This window comes from Rhagoletis pomonella, unplaced genomic scaffold (genome assembly GCF_013731165.1).
Source record: "Rhagoletis pomonella isolate Grant_MI unplaced genomic scaffold, Rhpom_1.0 Rhpom_scaffold_00003, whole genome shotgun sequence".
Classification (NCBI taxonomy): domain Eukaryota; kingdom Metazoa; phylum Arthropoda; class Insecta; order Diptera; family Tephritidae; genus Rhagoletis; species Rhagoletis pomonella.
This window is the reverse complement of record NW_023458557.1, coordinates 82360183-82379717: the sequence shown is the minus strand read 5'-3', so window position 1 is coordinate 82379717 and position 19535 is coordinate 82360183. Positions and strand designations below refer to the sequence as shown.

General features: G+C 33.5%; 1 protein-coding gene across 1 annotated transcript in view; it reads left to right on the top strand.

Annotated features, from left to right (window-relative positions):
• The window catches only part of LOC118735680 (potassium voltage-gated channel protein Shaw-like), a 40924-nt gene extending 22655 nt beyond the window's left edge, over positions 1–18269 (top strand). The window contains exon 2 of the mRNA XM_036465593.1: positions 18116–18269. Coding sequence (XP_036321486.1) covers positions 18116–18269 — 154 coding nt within the window. The remainder of the gene's footprint in view (positions 1–18115) is intronic.
• Positions 18270–19535: the final 1266 nt, after the last annotated feature.

The following is a 19535-nucleotide window of genomic DNA, read 5'->3' as shown; positions in this document are numbered from 1 at the left end:
TAAAGCAAAACTTTGTGTCCGACTAATACATATGTATATTCAACCGTACCTACATATATGCATACAAACAAAATTTTAGGCGCTCACATTTTTGTTAAGTATTTGGTCGAGCTTCTCGTTCAACTTCTGGTAAGCGCCTTAATGTTATGACATAAATGAGGGCACCTACAATTTTTTGCCGCCTCCGAAAGGCAAATGGGCTTTTTACGAAAAGCTTTTTCCTTGGCGGAGATGCACTTGGCCATATGCATTGTCTGCCAAGGGGCGACCGCTTTAGGAAAAAACCTCATTTTATTCCTAGGTGATGCTCGAGGCAGGGATCCTACGTACGTACCTCTAAGCACTTGCCTACGGTGGCCGACACGGGGTACATGTGAAAAGAGATTTGTTTGCGTTCGTATTGCGTATACTCGCATATGCACAAAAGCATGTAAATAAAAAAGTACACGTACAAACATGTATCTCATATTTCTACGTATGTATGTGCATTAGGGTGGTCAAAAAATCGATCGCAAAGCTCTGTTTTTTCTTGAGTAGACTCCCAGTAATAATATATTTCATAGTAACTATATTTTATAGGTCCACCAAAAACGCCTGCAGTCGGGGACTTTTAAAAAATCGTTAGAATTAAAAAATGACAAAATAAAAAGTTGAGTATTGTTATTGGAAGTCTCCCAAAGAGAACCAGACTTCCGATCGAAAATTGTTTAGATTTTCAAGAACTCTAAACCATTTCTACGAAAAGTTGTGTTTTCCCATAGAAAATACATGGACAATTTTGAGTGCTTTGAGCGACCTTTGAATATTTTTGATTTCGAAATAAAAAAATAAGCGTATACTTTTTATCGGTATAGAACGAGCCTAGGGGGTGAGAGCATTAAAATACCGACTTTACTTTTTTTTTGACCACCCTAATGTTATCATATTTAACTTTTTTTTATTTTTTTTTTGTACGCTGAAGAAAGTAAATGGTGTCCCATAAAAAATTTATATGTTGATATTTTAAGGACCACCCTAAACAACATATCTATAAAATAAATAAGTATAGGGATACCCTTATGTGTAGAAATATTAGAGTGCTTACATTCATACATACATGTGTATTTACATATGTATACTCATGTAAATGTTGCAGACCCAGCTGCAAAAATACCACTACCCTAATTTAATGCTTCAAGCTGTCACGTACAAACATGGCCGGCTACTTTAAATTGCAAGTTTGTTATTTGGTTGGCATACGAAACTAAAACCCATGCTTTAGATTATTCTTTGCAAGTACAGCAATTTAGTTTAACCTTTTATTTAAGTTTAAATTTGATTAGATAAAGAGTGGTACAGCTCAGCTCAACAGATGAACTCAATTGCACTTTAACGACAAATTAAATCATACACAAAATCGTTCTCTTAAGGGCAGCATAGATGTGTGCACAGCTGCATGTGTAAAAATTTTATTTATCAAATTTATGCAATTTTTTCATATGCACATCTCAAGTGTCATAGAGCAGGACTGATTAAAGTAATAAGTTGATGGCACGTCAGCGTAGACTGACGAATCTTCCGGACAACTCATATTGGAGTTGCGGCGTCTATTTCTTACAAGAAGCAGATGTGTTAATTGATGATTATAGTTGTTCACATGCTCACCCACAATTTTTTGACTGAATAGATTTTATTTAAAAACAAAAAAACCTGGATCGCCTCTCACTGAGTTAACAAAGATGCTTACAGTTCGGCGCTCACTTATGTGCTCGCATATGTATGTATGTACTTGTATATATATACTACATTTCCTCGTCCATAGTTATTATATATATAGTTGTAGTATTTAGATTCTGCGATTACGGTTGGAAAATGAGTTCAGAGCCTCGAGACGCTCAAACGCTATAAATACTATAGATCAGTTTATAAAGTATTCTTCTTATAAAAGTGATTTGAGTGACTGTCCCAAAGTAAGTGAAGTCAAACTTTCCTCAAAACCTTAAAATTTAGACACGTCACTAGTTTAGGGATCAGTAGTATAAGAAATTCCCGATATTGAGTCCGAAATCGAGTGAGTTAGGAAATTCACGAAGAAATTTCTGCCGTTTGATAATTGATATTTTTAATCGATGGATACAAAATCCTACCCTTAGTTTGTGGTTTTAATCATAATTTTTGTATTTTTGTATTTATGTATTTTTTTGTATTGGGTCAGCTTATAAGTCGTAGACACTTTCTAAGAAAGCAGTATTCAGATGATCATAGTTTCGTATCCGATCTGTTGGATTCCAAGCGATCAGACTCTTTTTTCGCATTATTTGCTTGCACGGTCCAATTGACTCAGCAATTGAAAGCACACGACCATACGCTTCGTTATCGCTGCTTAATTTGAGCATTAGAGCAGCTGGAAATGGACAACGATTTTACTCGAAAAATCATATTTTATGACGAAGCGCATTCTCATCTCGGCGGCTATATTAACAAGCAAAACTCCGACATCTAGAGATCTAAAATCCCGCAAGTAATGGTCGAGAACTTAATGCATCCTCAGAGAAAGACAGTTTGGTGCAAATTTTGAGGCAATGGCATCATTGGCCTTTTTTTGAAAATGCTGCTGGAAACGCAATTTCGGTGAACGGTTAGAGCTACAAAGGCATGATAAACGATCTTTTGTGGACGGAAAGTGAAGACATAGACTTGGACGATGGGCGCTAGCCAACCCAGTCCATCCCAAATCGATCTTTTGCACTCCAATTCCGGTATGTCACCTCGGAGCTGCGATTTGATGCCTTTAAACTTTTGTGTGGCGTGCCATGAAGGACAGATGCTATGCAAATAATTTATTAACGATTAAGGCTCTTAAGGCGAATATCGATAACAGAAAACAGATAATAGAAAAAAATAACGGAAAACAGAAAAAAATAACAGATAACAGAAAACAAAACAAAGTAACAAAAAACGAAAAACAGAAAACAGAAAGAAATAACAGATAACAGAAAACAGAAAAAAATAACAGAAACTAGAAATTAGATAACTTATTATAGAAAACAGAAAAAAATAACAGAACACAGAAAATAGATAATAGATTACAGAAAAAAATAACATATAACAGATAACAGGTAACCGAAAACAGAAAACAGAAAGCAAAAACAGAAAACAGATAACGGGTAACAGATAACATGTAACAGATAACAGATGAAGATGAAGATGAAGATAAAGATAAAGTTGAAAATAAACGCGATAATTAAAGGAAAGACGCAGATGAAGATGAAGGTGTATTTATCTACAGGGATAAGGATTAAAGTAAAATTTAACACATATGTATATGCGTCAATGATAACTGCTAAATATATATATATGTATTTGAAAATATATACATGTACATATTACCAACTTCTTTTATCTAGAGTTTGCCTATAAAGTTTCACGTCTTCTTCGCGTAGTTCTACTCTAAATCTGCTACTACTTGTTCTCCTGTTTTCGCTGGTAAAAGTTTGTGAATTACTCGAATGAAGTAAACTTTTTTGTTTTATTGTTGTATCCCCTTTACCACTTGGCCACACACATTACTTTCCGTAGCAGATTGAACTTTAAGTATTTAACGAGCACCAGCACAATACCAATTTTATTTCACGAAACAACAACCTCCACGCAATAGAAATGCACACACGCAGAGCAATCAGCAACAGCAGCTACTTTTCTCCACAAACGCGATAGCAATTTTCGAGTATTATTGACAGCTTGGTCTGGAGGAACACACATACTCGTACATACATACTACATATTTATGTACATACATATGTGGAGTGTGAGCTGTTAGCCCTGGCGGCCGCACCCCACACCCCACACTAAGTCGCTAACATGAGCAAGTAAAGCGGTAAGAGGAAAAAGTTCGATGGCATGCATGCATTCCGTGCCAAGAGTGTAAGTGAGCGCATGAACTTTGGACCTTCGCCACCATAACCCGTAACTAACAAGGCGCGCTCCTTGCAACCATTTTAACCATCTCAAAATGAGCTAGCAAATTAACTAAAACGGCTAAATACTGCCATCGAACGAAAATGAGACGCTACTTACTCGCAGTGCAACAGTTTCGCCACAGCAGCAGACGTCACAAAAAGGGCCTTGCAACAGTTTTACAAGCTGTTAGTAGCTGGTGTTAGATTGGCGATGCTGGTAGTTAAAAGAATGTAGTCAATCATACAGTCATACGGTCAGGCGGTGTGTGTTGTGCGGCTACCTTAATTACAATTAATGATGGTGTTGCTTTTAGGGGCGCGCGAAATGCGAACATCGTGGCAGATTAAATGAGTTGTGGAAAGTACAATGCGCGCACAAACAAAGGGAAAACAAAAATTAAAAAAGAAATGAAAAAAAAGACTGGCAACAAAGTGCTAACAAGCAAGGAACTTTCTATCGAAACGAAAAAAAAAAACGTGTAGCCGCTTAGTTGCGAGCTCAATTGCGGATGAATTCTAAGAAACCAAGCCGAATGAATGGAGATTAGCGGTTGCTGGTAATTAGTGAGAATTGCATCTATTCGTATTGCAGCAAAATGTAAGGAGTGAAAACGAAAAATTATTCGTGAAAATGGTTAAGCGGTCAGGGAAAAGTGACTTCGGAAGTGCAAAATGCGACTAAATTAGTGAACTTTTGCAGAATGGCCAAAATGTTGCAATTGTTTTATAATGAGTGGTATTCTCTCTACTAATAGAAAATGTTCGCTTTTGTTGGAAATGAATTTTTGAAACGAGCTTAATTAGAGCTTTTGTTTGAAAGTTTATTTTAAATTGGCAACTGGTATACTTTTAAAACTTTTTTGATGCCATTTTTGTGCATTTAGTTTTGCTAGAAAATATTTAAAATTTACCTTTTACGGCAGCTGCACTCGCGTTAGATTCGGTTCAAATGTAACAAAAAAAAAAAAAAATAATAAAAAAATTATGTCACCGAAAAATACAATTTTTATTGAATTTCCAGAACATGGCCAATATCTTGAATTTTAACCAAATTTACATTTCGAATAGAGTCTTTGTACTATGTAAATTTTTTAAATGGTTTTTATAGGTGGCAGTTCATTTAAAAAAATGTGTCTGAATATCTCATGGCTATATTTCATTTGACTTAAGCATTTGTTCTGAAAGATTTAAATTGAGGAAAGGAAATATTTCATTAATTGAATTTTATGTTAAAACAGGTGGCAATCCTCTTCAAAATATTAAAAAAAAAAATTAAAAATTTTTTTTAACTTGTTACCATAATTTTTTTATTAGGTATTTAAACAGCTGATAACCCATTAAAAAATATGTTTGAAATACATCCTTCTCAAACACATTTTGTTTGACTTGACATCATTTTGTACTGTTTCATTTAACTTTTTGATTTAATTTAAGTTTACATTTAAACAGGTGGCAACGCTCTTTTAACTTACTTTCGAAACAAAGTTAATATCTATTTTGTAATGTTTTATTTAACTTATCGAAAAATGGGATTTGGCTTTTATACAGGTGGTTACATTTTCAAAATATTTTCAAAATAAATCACGCCCACATTGTAAAACTTTATTTTATTGATTAATAAAATTTAATTTAAATTTGCAAAGAGGTGGCAGTTTTTTTTTTAAATGTTTTCGTACTAAACATTTTTTAAATTTCATACGTTTGGCATCCATATTGTAAAATTTCGTTGAACTTATGGTTTAAACTAGAATTTCAATTTCAAAATATATACACCTTTCTCAAAACCTTTCTCGGTTGATACCCATATTCAAATATTTCGTTGAATTTCTTAATTAAATTGATTTTTAATTACCAAACAGTTGGCAAATATCTTAATTTTTTTTTGTGAAATAAGGCTTTTTTAAACTGTTCTCGTCTAACAAGGTCTTGTCTATTAAGGTATTTTGTTTACTCTGTTAATTTAATTGATTTTAAATTTCGAAGAAAAGGTGGCAACCTTCTTAAAAAATATTTTCTCAAAAAAATCGTTCGAGCACTGATTTCGTTCGAGATACATATTTTTGTGATATTTTATATAACTTATTAACTAATCTGTTTAAAATTTTTAATATGTGGCAACCCCCTTAAATATATTCCCGAAATAACTCGTTTTGAAACCCCTATCGTTTGACACCGGCTTTCTTCAAAAATATTCTTAATGTGCCAAATTTCAATGGAAACCCTTATCAAAATGTTGGCCGCGAATTACATTATCAGAACCATAAGTTGCTATCTCACTGAACGGAAACTGAAGTAATGGAGCGATAGAGGCATATAGGCATACGGTGTCTCCGCGGGGGTACCCTAAGGATCATTTCTCGGGCCTCTTTTGAGGATTTTAATGTATGACGACGTTCCAAGCATCGATATGCCTCCTCGGGCAAAAATAATAGGATTCGTAGACGATATCGATGTTGTAATAGTAGCGAAGCATGTACATGATGTAAATATTTGTGCGTAATGATTGATGGCCGTTTAAACTTTAAGGCCCACCTGGAGTACGCAGAGTAAGAACGCAGAGCCGGATAGATGCCGCTCTACAGAGATCTGGCAAAAGCATTGGGATGAAACGGAAAAGGGTAGGTAAGCTCATTCCATGCATTTAAAACTGGCTGGAGACTCGAACTACTACTTAACACATTTGCTCCCCACAGCCCCGAGAGGTAAGAGTTTAAATGGCAGTGCTGCGGGGAGGGTGGTTAATGGTAAAGTTTTAGTATGTAAATGTATCTGTGAGACATTAGCACACACAAGGGGTTGATTTTTGGGTTCAAACTCCCCCTAAAGCTAATAACCTCAAATACAAACTGTATCTTAAAGCTAAGAATACAGCTCTCAAGGAAATCATAAGATATATTTATTATAATTTCTGTTGCTTGAAAAAAGCGCTTTGCTTTTGCTGTAAATTTTCGTGAGAAAATAAATTTGCGAACATTTTTTTCTTGAGAGCTGCAAACTGATTTAAGAAATTTTGGTAGAAGAAAATTTCTTTTCCATTTCTCGTCCGTCGTTTTATATGAATTTTTCGTTTTTCTTGAGAGTTCAGTTAATTTTTTCGGTATTCGAAATATTAAAAAGATTTGGCAATCGTGAAAAATCACCATCTCTATCGTAAACCAGAAACCAGAAATCGAAAAAAATCAACATAAAAGTGTAAAAATTTCATGGAATAAATAAATGTATTTTTACTGACTCTTTTTTAAAATTTTTTATTAGGTACTTTTGAAAATTGAGCGCATCTTGAGTTTACAGAACTTTTTATTAAACAAGTAGTTTTTATGGAAAGAACACAACCGACTTCAATTCTCATATACAAATTTAGGGGTACCGTTAATTTCTTCATGATCCCATCTTCGGATCTATAAACCAAATTACGGGACGACCCTTGAGGTACTATCTTTCCAATAAAAAAAGAATCATTGAAATCGGTTCACGTGGTCCAAAGTTATGTATTCCGGCGAATTGATAACCCCCCACTTTTTTTTTTTGAAGTCGGTTAAAAGTGTTTAAAAGTTTATGAATTTTAAAACGTTTTTTTATTTATTAAATACTGTACATAAAACTTGCATAAATGTATTTGAAAGAGCGTATTATCTGAAGCGAATTTTCAATATTTTCCGGTGATATATGTATCTTCAGAAATATAAACCCTCCCTAAAATATATTCCTGAGTGCGCCTCTGCTGTGAGACTGTAAGTCATGCATACTACTATGCCGGTATAGTATTACTCATGAGAGTTCCCTCTTCACGGGCGTCATCCCAGAAAAAATAAAAAACAGCCCAAGGTAACATACGACAAACTTTTATTCAGGAATCGACTATACGTATTTATTTTAACATGTAAAAACTATAAACGATTATACTTATGTAGAAAAGTAAATAGAAAAGCAATATGCAAAAAAAGTACCAGTAAAGGAATGTGACCTCTGCACTTGTGCTACTTGCGCATGGAATTCCACAAGCCAATGTCATCTACAACGTAAATACATTTTTACACAAAAATTTTTCGCAAACAACTACTGCAATGTATTCAAATCGCTTTGTAATGCATGAGACAAGCAGCAACAGAACGCAAACATTCTCATTTCTAAGTAATTCTGCATGCAAACACATGATTTGTGCAAAAAAAAAAAAACACGTAAAAAATAAAAGCAAAAAGAATAAAAAAGCTTTAAAAACAAAAACTGCATATATGAGTACAAAAATATAAAATCATAAACAACAACAACAATATGCAATCAGCTGTCAGTTGCAGTACCAATGTGGACTTTTAAGTGTAAGCACTTTTGAAATGATTTCAAGTGCGCTCTTATAACTTTTTGATGTAAATACAAATATGTACATATCTAAATACATACATACATACATACATACATATGCACATTGTTAACATTCATACAATAACGATATGACTCTCTGAATACAAAGTACTGCAATGCAATAAATAATATTCATCACCAGCAACGCTATCCACTCTATTCAAAAGTTGTCGGTAAAAATTCGAGAATGTGAAAGAAACTTTTCATTCAATTTTTTAATTCAGAACTTTAAATTCGGAAAACATCACAAAAACTACTGTGAAAATAGACATATGTAATTGGTATTAGTTTGAAGGACGTTGATTTTGATTCAAAGAATTGTGAGCTTTGTAAATTTTTGTATGTACTAAAAACTAACTATTTTTCGAATTAACCCTTTCATCACTATAGTAAATCGCTGAAAGCAGGTCAGAGATATTTTATATTCGGATATGGCGCAGTCATATTAGGGTGGTCCAAAATAAGTGAAGTCGGAATTTTATTGCTCTCACCCCCTAGGATTGTTCTATATCGAAAACATATACACCTATTTTATTATTGTGAAATCAAACAAGTAATTTTTAAGCAAAAAACAAAACCAACCGCAATTCTCATATAAAAATTTAAGATTATCGTAAATTTTCATGATCCACTGATCGGATTTAAACCAAATTAATATGGGACCACCTGTGGGGTAACAAAAGAATTTTAGAAATCGGTTAACGTGGTCCAAAGTTATGCGGTAACATACATTAAAAAACTTATATATATATTCCGACGAATTAATAAATAACCTTTCTCCTTTTTGTGAAGTCGGATAAAAATATTTAGAGGTCGTTCAAAGCGCTCAAGTTTTCCATGTATTTTATATGGGAAAAAAAGAGCTTTTCATAGAAATGGTATAAACAGGAGACTTCCAATAATTATACACATCTTTTTATTTAACCATTTTCTAATACTAAAATTTTTTTTATTTATTGTTTTTATTTTATTTTTTAACGGTACTATAAAATATAGGTACTATGACAAAATGGTTAAATAAATAATTGAGTATTATTATCGGGAATCTTATCAAGAGAAACAAAGTTTACCGATCAAAAAAAATAATTTTCAAGAATTATATACATAAAATTTTTACGAAAAGTTGTTTTTCCCCATATAAAATTGGAAAACTTTGAGCGCTTTAAGCGCTATCGCCTCTCAGGTGGCTCTTGGTTTTAGGTAAACTATTAGAACGATGTAAAACATAGAAGAAGAAGTTATTTCATTCAGGTGTTTTTTTGTCCTCAAAATTCTTCATACTAAGGATCCTTCGGAAACTGTTGAAGTTTTTTCAAATATTTTGGGATAATTTCAGAAGTTATTGTGTTTCGAGATTTCCGGAGGGATTTGTATTTGGAAATTTGAAGATTTTTTTTTTTGCGAAATTTTTTTAATATTATATTTTTTCGAGATGTCAAGACTTGCTTGTGGTTTTTCGTATTATTTCTGCAACTTTTGGGATTTTTTTTTAAATCTTTTCAGGCCCTTTAACACTTCAACGAAATATTTTCGGTATCCAAAATTCTTCATACCATATTCGTCGGCAGCTGTGGAAATTTTTTAAACAAATTTTCCAGATAATTTGGGAATTTTTCGTGTTTTTCAGGATTTTCTCAGGAATTGAGCCATTTTTCGGAACCGTTCCGTATTTTTTTTTTTTTTGAACTTTAAACAATCATTGAGTAATAGCCTTAGAAATTTTCGTTTTGTAGACTTTGAGATTTTTTTTGAAAACATTTCTGTAATATTTAGTTATTTCGTGACTTCAAGATTTGTTGGTGCATTTTCTTTATTTTTCGGTAACTTTTAGAATTTTTCAGGAGCTTTTATCGGAAGCCTTCCATTTTTTTGCGGACTTTTTGTCATCTTTTCTAAAATATATCAAGGATTTAGAGTAAAGTAGGGTTAAAAATCCAGTTTGGACTTTAAAAACCTTACTACAGCCTGATATTGTGAAAATCAGAAATTAAAAAAGAAAAGCAACCGCCTTGATGATTTCTGATTTCTTACGTTTTTTGCAAATTGAGATACGAAAAATGGCTTGCTGGTTAAAAAATGTCTATTTAAATTTGAGTAAGTAAAAGTGTGAGAAAGAGCATAAAAGAAAATCGTGAATAATCACATTGCTGTGCGATGCAGCTGCGCAATGTGTGAGGCTTAGCTTGAAGCACGTGCCGCCGGCACACCTTCACAGTTCAGCAGACGCTTACATGCTTGTGTGCCTGAGTGAGTGATGTTGATGTGCCGTTTTAGTGTGCCGCTCAATTCAGCGCAGCGCAGCGCAGGTGGCTATTGTTGTTGTTTTTGCTAATGCGGCTCTAAACAAAATGTGCATACAGCTCAATGCACACGAGTGCATCGCTAGGTTTCGTCTTAACACACGAATCTCCAACCTCGATTATGTGCACTGAATTATGCTTGAAAAATGCCGGTTAAACTATCTAGACAGATACCCTCCATACATAAAAACAAAAATAAAAATGAGTGAGTGCAATGCTTTTCAGGGGTGTTTGGCTTTTGTTTCTCCTTAGCTACATATCTATGTATATACATATATACGCAAATATACTTTTAGCACTTATGGAAATAGAACACACACTACTTTAAATATACAGACACTATTTTGAATAAATATATATGTATATAGCGCTTAAAGTTATGAATAATCTATAGCTACAGCTACTTTTTTCACTCACAGCTGCGCAGCTGGCTGGCTGGCTGGCTGGCTGGCGTTGTTGATTAATTAAATCTGTGAATGAGCGTTGATGGCAGACAGCTGACAGGTGTGCTATTTATTTATCTATCTATTCTTTTGTTAGCAGGTGTGTGTGTAGGTGTGGAGGGCTTGCAATTATTTTGCATTAAATATTAGCATAGATAGTGCTGTGCTAAATATTAAATGAGTGCCATTATTTACGGTTACGTATACGCCATGTCGAACCCAAATATCCAAGGCGCGCGACCGCACTGTGGTTCAAAATTGACATTTAGTGTTCACAATTCACTCTGGAGCCATACTTTTGTTCTCAATTTGATTAATTTTGTATTTATATGGAACCTAATAAATATCTATTTTTGGGTTGCATTTATGTTTTTTAAATGTTAATATTTTAATAGGCTTGTCCGATCTTGCATCCTTTAGTGCAAATAAAACAAAGTTATTCCACTATTGTTGCCCAACGTTTCGCTAAACTCATTAGCATCCTCGGGGGCTGGTTGTTTATTTTCACTGCATCAACAATAAGTACAAAAATTACAAATATGCATTAACGTTTGACAAAAATTACATAAGGAACATACATGTATGACGTGCATATGAATTTATAAGTGGCAAATGAATTATACTATTTTACTACTTACACAAAAATTTCTATTATAACATATCGTCGGTCCCTACGAAGAGTAGCACATTTCACTATTCGCGTGGAAGACTAGCACATTTCACTATTAGCGTGGAAGACTAGCACATTTCATTATTCGCGTCGAAAAGTAGCACATTTCAGATTTTTGCGTGGAAGACTAGCACATTTCAGATTTTTGCGTGGAAGAGTAGCACATTTCGTTATTTGCGTGGAAGACTAGCACATTTCAGATTTTTGCGTGGAAGAGTAGCACATTTCGTTATTTGCCTGGAAGACTAGCACATTTCAGATTTTTGTGTGGAAGAGGGATACGCAAGGCAGTTCATATAAGGTTGTAGCAGCCGTTAAAAAAAAAAAGTTACATAAATATGTATGTTTATACTATAATTATTTTTCTTCGGTCATGCTGAAAGTTTAGTGTTGTATATGGAGCCTTTTGGCCGGTTATAACAAGTAAAATAAACGTTTATTTTTCCTCCTACACCTTTCGACATTCGCGTCTTTCTCAGGGAATCTTTATTTATAAATAAATACGAAAAAACATATACATACAGTATCATATCAAGAGCACCCCGTTTCAAAGTGATATTATTTATGTTATGTTTATTTATTTACTTAAAAAACCTTCAATTAAAATAAAGTCAATTCTCTTCAAAAAATCCATATTGGCCCAAGTTTAAAGCCCAGGAGAATACTAAAAAAACTCAACAAATTTTCAACAACGCAAACGCAAATGAAATATTTTCCTTCGAAGAACTGTCCAAATATTTTCACTGGCAAAAAATTAAGATATCACATGTACGGAAAATTACAATAAAAAATAGCAAAAATCAAGTAGACATGGCAGTAAAATACGACTTTATGCAAAGCGAGGAGAAGTTGAACCTAATGAAAAAAAATGTTCAATGGTCAACCATGAAACACTGTGAATTGCCTAAAGCTTACAAGGGAAAAATACCTTTAAAAAAAAGAAAAGTGGATGATATTCAACAAATGATTAGTAAACGGTATATACCGTCTGAATTTCATGATTTTCATAATACAATTAAAGAAATATAGAATAAACGTTTGAATTTTTAATATATATTATGCTTTTATGATTTACTTTAAACCGGAGACGTGCAGTTTTCGCGGCTTAACAATCTGAAATATGCTACTCTTCCAAGCGAAAATCTGAAATGTGCTAGTCTTCCACGCAAAAATCTGAAATGTGCTAGTCTTCCACGCAAATAACGAAATGTACTACTCTTCCACGCAAAAATCTGAAATGTGCTAGTCTTCCACGCAAATAACGAAATTGCTAGTCTTCCACGCAAAAATCTGAAATGTGCTAGTCTTCCACGCAAATAACGAAATGTGCTACTCTTCCACGCAAAAATCTGAAATGTGCTAGTCTTCCACGCAAATAACGAAATGTGCTAGTCTTCCACGCAAAAATCTGAAATGTGCTAGTCTTCCACGCGATTAGTGAAATGTGCTAGTCTTCCACGCGAGAATCTGAAATGTGCTACTTTTCGACGCGAATAATGAAATGTGCTAGTCTTCGACGCGAATAGTGAAACGTGCTAGTCTTCCACGGTAATTTGAGATGTGCTACTCTTCGTTGGGAGCGACGATATGTATTTAATATTCTATTATAAAATATTTAAATATGTTATAATAGAAATTTGTGTAAATAGTAAAATAGTATAATTCATTTGCAATTTTTATATTCATATGCAGGTCTGCATTCTAAATGTGAAACAAAGGCGTTTGTTATATTATTAAAAATCAACGCGAGTGCTTGGCCTGGTGCAACTTGCACTTTATCATACTAAAATTGAATGATATATGAAACTGCATACCCAAAATTTTTAATAAAAAAAAAATAATAATTTTGGCGAATTTTTTTTTTTTTTTTTTTTTTTTTTTTTTAATATTTTTCTTTTTGAGTGAACCCTACAATTGTTTTCAACTCGTTTATGACTTGATTATGTTAGATTTATTAACTGGAAGATTTCTTTTTCATCTTTTTCTGCACTTTGCACTAAAAAGTTGAATACAAAACAATAAAAATATTGAAAAGTCGGGCTCAACTGATCACCTGCAAATTTTATTAGCTTTCATTAAAAAATAGAAAATCGTAATTGAGTGAAAAATGAAGGCTCCAGTAAATTGTGAACACAAAATTTCGAACCACTGTGCACCATTCAATGTGCATTCGCTATTGACTTTGCCATCCATGCATTGTAAATCATTGGAAAATCGAATATTCATGTAGTTTAACCACAGATCACATCAGTTCGTGCATTTTATTTCATTTCAATTTTTGTTTTTCTTATTGCATGTGACAAGCAGAGGTCAAAATTAAATTCCATGTTTACTTGTGAATGATGCTGCTTTTATTCTCATCTCTTAGTGGCAGCTATGCTGCAGTGGTGGCGTTTGTTGTTTTTAATGCGATTTGCGTTTTAGCTCAACCGCATGACAACGTTTCTTGTATGTATGTACATACATACATATGTACTAATGCACTTATGTATGCATGCATTTAATGCAATTTCACTCGGAAAATGCTTCCTTGTGTTAGTCTCATTCAAACAAGTGCAAAAGCGCTTTTGTTTGTCGGTAATTTATGCACCAGACCATGCGTTAAGGCCGACTATGTGTAGTGGTTGTATGTAGGTGTGCACACAAATACTTATGCGTAGATGATTTTGTGCATTTGTCCATTCTCATCCGCATTTCACAATCGGCTTGTCATCAGCTGTTGAAACTGATGCCCAACACGCTTAGTCGCCTATGTATGCGGATGTGTTCCAATGGTCCCAAATATACTTAGGTACATGTGATCGCATGGTTCTTATGCATTGAATTCATATATAGGCTTAAACTTTTGTCCACAGTTCCACCCGCACGTTGTTGGGTTTAACGATATGGTTTCTCAAATGCAACAAAAATGAAATAAGTTATATCACCGAAAATAACCGTTTTGAAGTGAAGCTTCTTTAGCGGCGGTTGGTTGGTTGGCATTAAATTGGCAAATTTAACGGAAATTGAAACAAGTGATTCTTGAGTTTATGCACATGGTATGAATTTAACAGAAACTTGTTAATAAAAGGTTAAAGAATAACACTTAGAAAAAGACCAATACAAGAATGAAAGTAAAAGTGAGTACGTACATAGATAAAGGAAAGGCTAAAGGCAAAGGTAAAAATAAAAAGAAAAACAAAGATGCCTAAAGATAAAGGCAAAAATTAAGATCAAAGTAAATTTAAACAATTTACTTATGTGTATAAGGGAAAAGGTGAAGGGGAATATGTAGACGAAGAAAATGATAAACATAAGAATGAAAACAAAGATAAATCGATATTGCTACCGATTTCGCTAACGATACCTTCGGAACTTATCGATATAATAATCGATATTTTTTATGAATTTTGTTATCGACTTTGTAATCGATATTTTTAACGATTTTGCTATCGATTTTTTTATCAATATTGTTATTTGTTTTGTTATTGATATTTTTATCGAATTTGTTATCGATATTTTTATCGAATTTGTTATCGATATTTTTATCGAATTTGTTATCGATATTTTTATCGAAACTGTTATCGATTTTGTTATCGACATTTTTAACGACTTTTCAAGCGATTTTTGTGCTCGATTTTGTTGTCGATTATTTATCGATTTTGTTATCAATGTTTTTATCGATTTTGTTATCGATATTCTTATCGATTTTCTACCAATACTATCGATTTGCTATCGAAATGTTTATCGAATTTGTCATCCGTTTTGTTATCGATATTTTTATCGGTTTTGTTAAAGATATTTTGTTGCATGTTACTATCGATTTTGTTATCGATAGAGTATAAAGATAGAAACGAAGATAAGGGAAAACAGAGTAACATAAATGCAATTAGAACGAACAGGGGTAGACGTAGGGATCTAGATCTATGTATGTACATATATTGGTTATGAGACAAAATAGATATGTAACGTAAGTTTCACTTCTCCAGTGTGGACCAGGCGCACTTACTTTTTGTTTTTATTTTTATGGAAAATGTGAGAAACTTGTATGAATTTGACTTCTGCAGTAAAATTCACCTATGTACGTGAATTAAACGTTCGTTTTGATGAGCCTCTGCAGAGCACCTGGACCTATTATTGGCGCATGCGACGCTGACCTTTGCCAGGGCCGCATAAAACTGGTTTCCTGTGGAGATAAGTGCATGATAGGTCGGCCATGCAAAGAAGAGAACAGTGACCGGTGCTGCCTTTGCGAAATTGCATAGATATGAGCACACTTGCAAGTCCATAGCCTGGGCTTGAGTCCCGAAAGTAGCTCCAAGTCCGTAGTAGAATCTCGCACTGCTCGTTTATATTGATTTCTTCAAGAACGATTTTCAGTAATTCAGTGATTTGAGCGAAGTCGACCAGTCTCAGACCGCTCAGACTGCTTCTTTAGGTCGCGGTGCCTCAAGTCTCAGAAACGGTCTTAAGCGAGAGAGACTTTGAACAGGCTCGCTTTAATACGGATGATGATGAAATCCCTTTGCCATAACAAATCGTATACCGAAGTTTCGCTGCTTCACGTGACAGTTGTAATATAGTTGCAGATCTAATGGTGTGCTTAGCGCGCGCCAGCCGGATTGGAATGAATTGAGACTGATATATTAGATGGCGTTGAAGTAAATATTTGCTTTGATGAGAACAAAAATCCGCTTTACACATGCTAACTGATGGATGATGATTCATTACGTGAGCTCATCTGAGGATTTTTTTGTCCTCTTTGTTGTTAGTGTTTTTTACGTTTCGAACCTCAAACTCAACACACAATCTATATAAATTAAATAACTCAAATTGCATATTATAATAATTTCATTGAGCAAACGAGAGCATTTATGCATTTCCTGCCAAAAGTGACCAAAATATACTGACACACATACATACATATGTATATACATGAGTACATATGGATGTGTGTTTATCTAAATACGCATAGACGTACACTCATCTACCATGTACCCACCCTGTGGGTAAAATCTCCAATTCTGAACTGGTGCGCGTCTAGTACATTTAGTTCACGCTTTCGAGCCAGTTATAAATTCTGTAGTTCCGAACATGTTCTAAAATCGACAGACGAAAGAAAAAAGTATAATGATTTTTCAATATTTTCGGTTTTTCCGTGTGTGCGATTTTAAACTATTTTCAAAGAAATGTTTTTTTTTTTTTTCAATTTGAAATTAAATTTGTTTGAATGATTGTAAGAAATGTACGCTTCCATACATTTGGCTGTAGCTGTCGTTGCAGAGGTGCCCGCTGTTATTGGTTAGATTCCAGACGGCGCCAAGATGTTAAAATGTTAACACAAACTTTTGGTTTTGTATTATCAAACTATGAAAAAGCATCTGCGAAGTGTAGAATAAAAGTGTATTTGAACGAAAAAGCCGCCAAACAGATGTCTATGTAAAGTAAACAAGTTCCCGCTGTATCCCTTTTTCTATAATTCTCCGAACCAGTTCTAAATTCGACAAATAAGATATAGTTCTCTCCACATTCCTTTTTCTATAATTTCGAACCAGTTCTAAATTCGTCACCTTCGATATAGATCTGTAATGAAAAAGTGAAATTAAATTTGGGTTGTTCACGCTTGCCTGGTTATCAGGTTATCTGGTTATGCGGTTATATTTTTTATTCAATTTACAATAATAACATACCCTACAGAATAATAATTTTTAACCAGATAACCTGATAGCCCGGCAAGTGTGAATAACCCAATCATTTTTTTTTTAAGTACCACATTTCGCTGATTTTGATAGTTATTATCGGACTGGTTCGTTTTTGGCGATAAAGATTTTGTACGGAACTAGAAATTTGATTCACTAGTCCGCGGTTTCCCTGCAGGGCATGTATGGTAGTATACATCGCAGTCTATCAATGTTCATGCTCCAAATACATTAGTGCCACATGCCGCCACAAGGTTATATGTAGCTGCTGAGTGCGTCAACTTGCCGTTAGTCAAAGTAGTAGTGTGCTACGCTCAAACACTTGGCTTCTAATGAAATTATGTGTCAAGGCTTTTTCCAAAGGCAAAGAACGTACGCACACTGACTGACTACTGCTGTGGCTGTGGCTGTGGCTATAGCTGTGGCTGCTGGTTGGTCGTGTGGCTTGATGTGGACACAAATGTAAATTCATCAAAATATTCGTACTTATATATATGTATATTTATATGTGTCCAACTTACCAGCTTTCATTATAAGTAAATCGAGGCATATCAATTATTCAAAAGCATACCTTCTGTACATTTACTTCTTTGCCTTATTTACAAGTATGTAAGTATTTATTTATTATTTTTCTTAGTGCCATTGACATTTCTTTTCTTGAACTACTTATTCGTACTTTCTAAATATTGAAATATTGCGTGTTGTTCTTGTTGTCGCTTACTTACAGATATGAAACTTACAAAGCAACTTTGAAAAAAATACCCGCCACACGCTTATCCCGCCTCACCGAAGCATTGGCCAACTATGATCCGGTGTTGAATGAATATTTCTTCGATCGCCATCCGGGTGTGTTTACGCAAATACTCAACTATTACAGGTAAGCAATGTTCTATAAATACATTTTTAATGTACATTTACTATAGATTTATGTGCGGTCCATTAGCGTTCAGCAAATGATTCGCACAAATGTGAAAACCCTCAGAAAAGTCCGGTCTTATTTTAGTTTTTTTTTTTTTTTTGACATTCCAAAGTTATTTGCTGTTGGCCATTTGTTGAAAAAACAAAAAACTTTTTTGTTTACACGTATTTTCCGCATTTGTGTAATTTATTACTGTTACACTTTGTGTGTACTTACATAGTTTGATTGATTGAGTCGCCAATGCTACGGCCCCTTTTTGACAGCGTTGCTTACAAATACTTTGCTGTCAATAATGAATTAACCTGTAATTAATCAATTAGTTTTGTTGGTGGCAAATCAATGGAACTGAGTTTATGAGCTTGCAAAAATTGACTGAAATACGTGCATACACACAAATATGCAAGAAATATCAGATTTCGAAATTTACTTAATTAGTGTCGAGTAATTGTTTTGTAGACGTTTCTAAATTTCATTGCTTTTGTGGTTTACAAATACATAGTCATCGAAGATTCATACATTTTTTATACTTCTGGTTGCTTATTGTTAGGTGTTTTTTCTAAATAATTACTTTTCATAGATTACTTTAAGCGGTTAAGTCACTGTTTAGAGAGTACAAAATATTTTTTTTAAACGCATATCGATGGCTGAATCATGATTTAATGACACTTATATTTTCTAACAGGGCAACTCTGGCAACTGTCTCAAACTACCAGTCTTTTGAAAGACTAAGGTTTTCAATAAGGCAATTGTCAATTCCGGCAACTACTTTGCTTTGTTTTTTTCTGTCTTTTGAAAAACTAATTGAAAGATCTGCTAACGACGAGGTCTTAGTTTTAGTTTGTCTTTTAGCAATTAAAACTTAAATAAAAACAAAATATATACATATGTATTTTTACTTTTAAAACAATAAAAAGCCAAAAATTAAAAACAATGCATTCAAGAAAATTAAATTAGAAAATGTATGGGTTTCTAAAAATTAAATAAAATTAAAAAAATCTTCTTTTTAAAACAAAAAAAAAAATTATTAAAAAAGAAAAAAGAAAAACGATTTTCTTAAACGTTAAATTAAAATTTTTTTTTAATGACCAATATAAACTAAAAAATAATAAAATAAAATTAAAAAAAAGGAACAAAATAAAAAATAAAATAGAATAAGTTCCTAAACAAAAGAATGAATTAAAAAATATATAGATATGTATATATTTTTTGACACTAAAATCTAAAAATT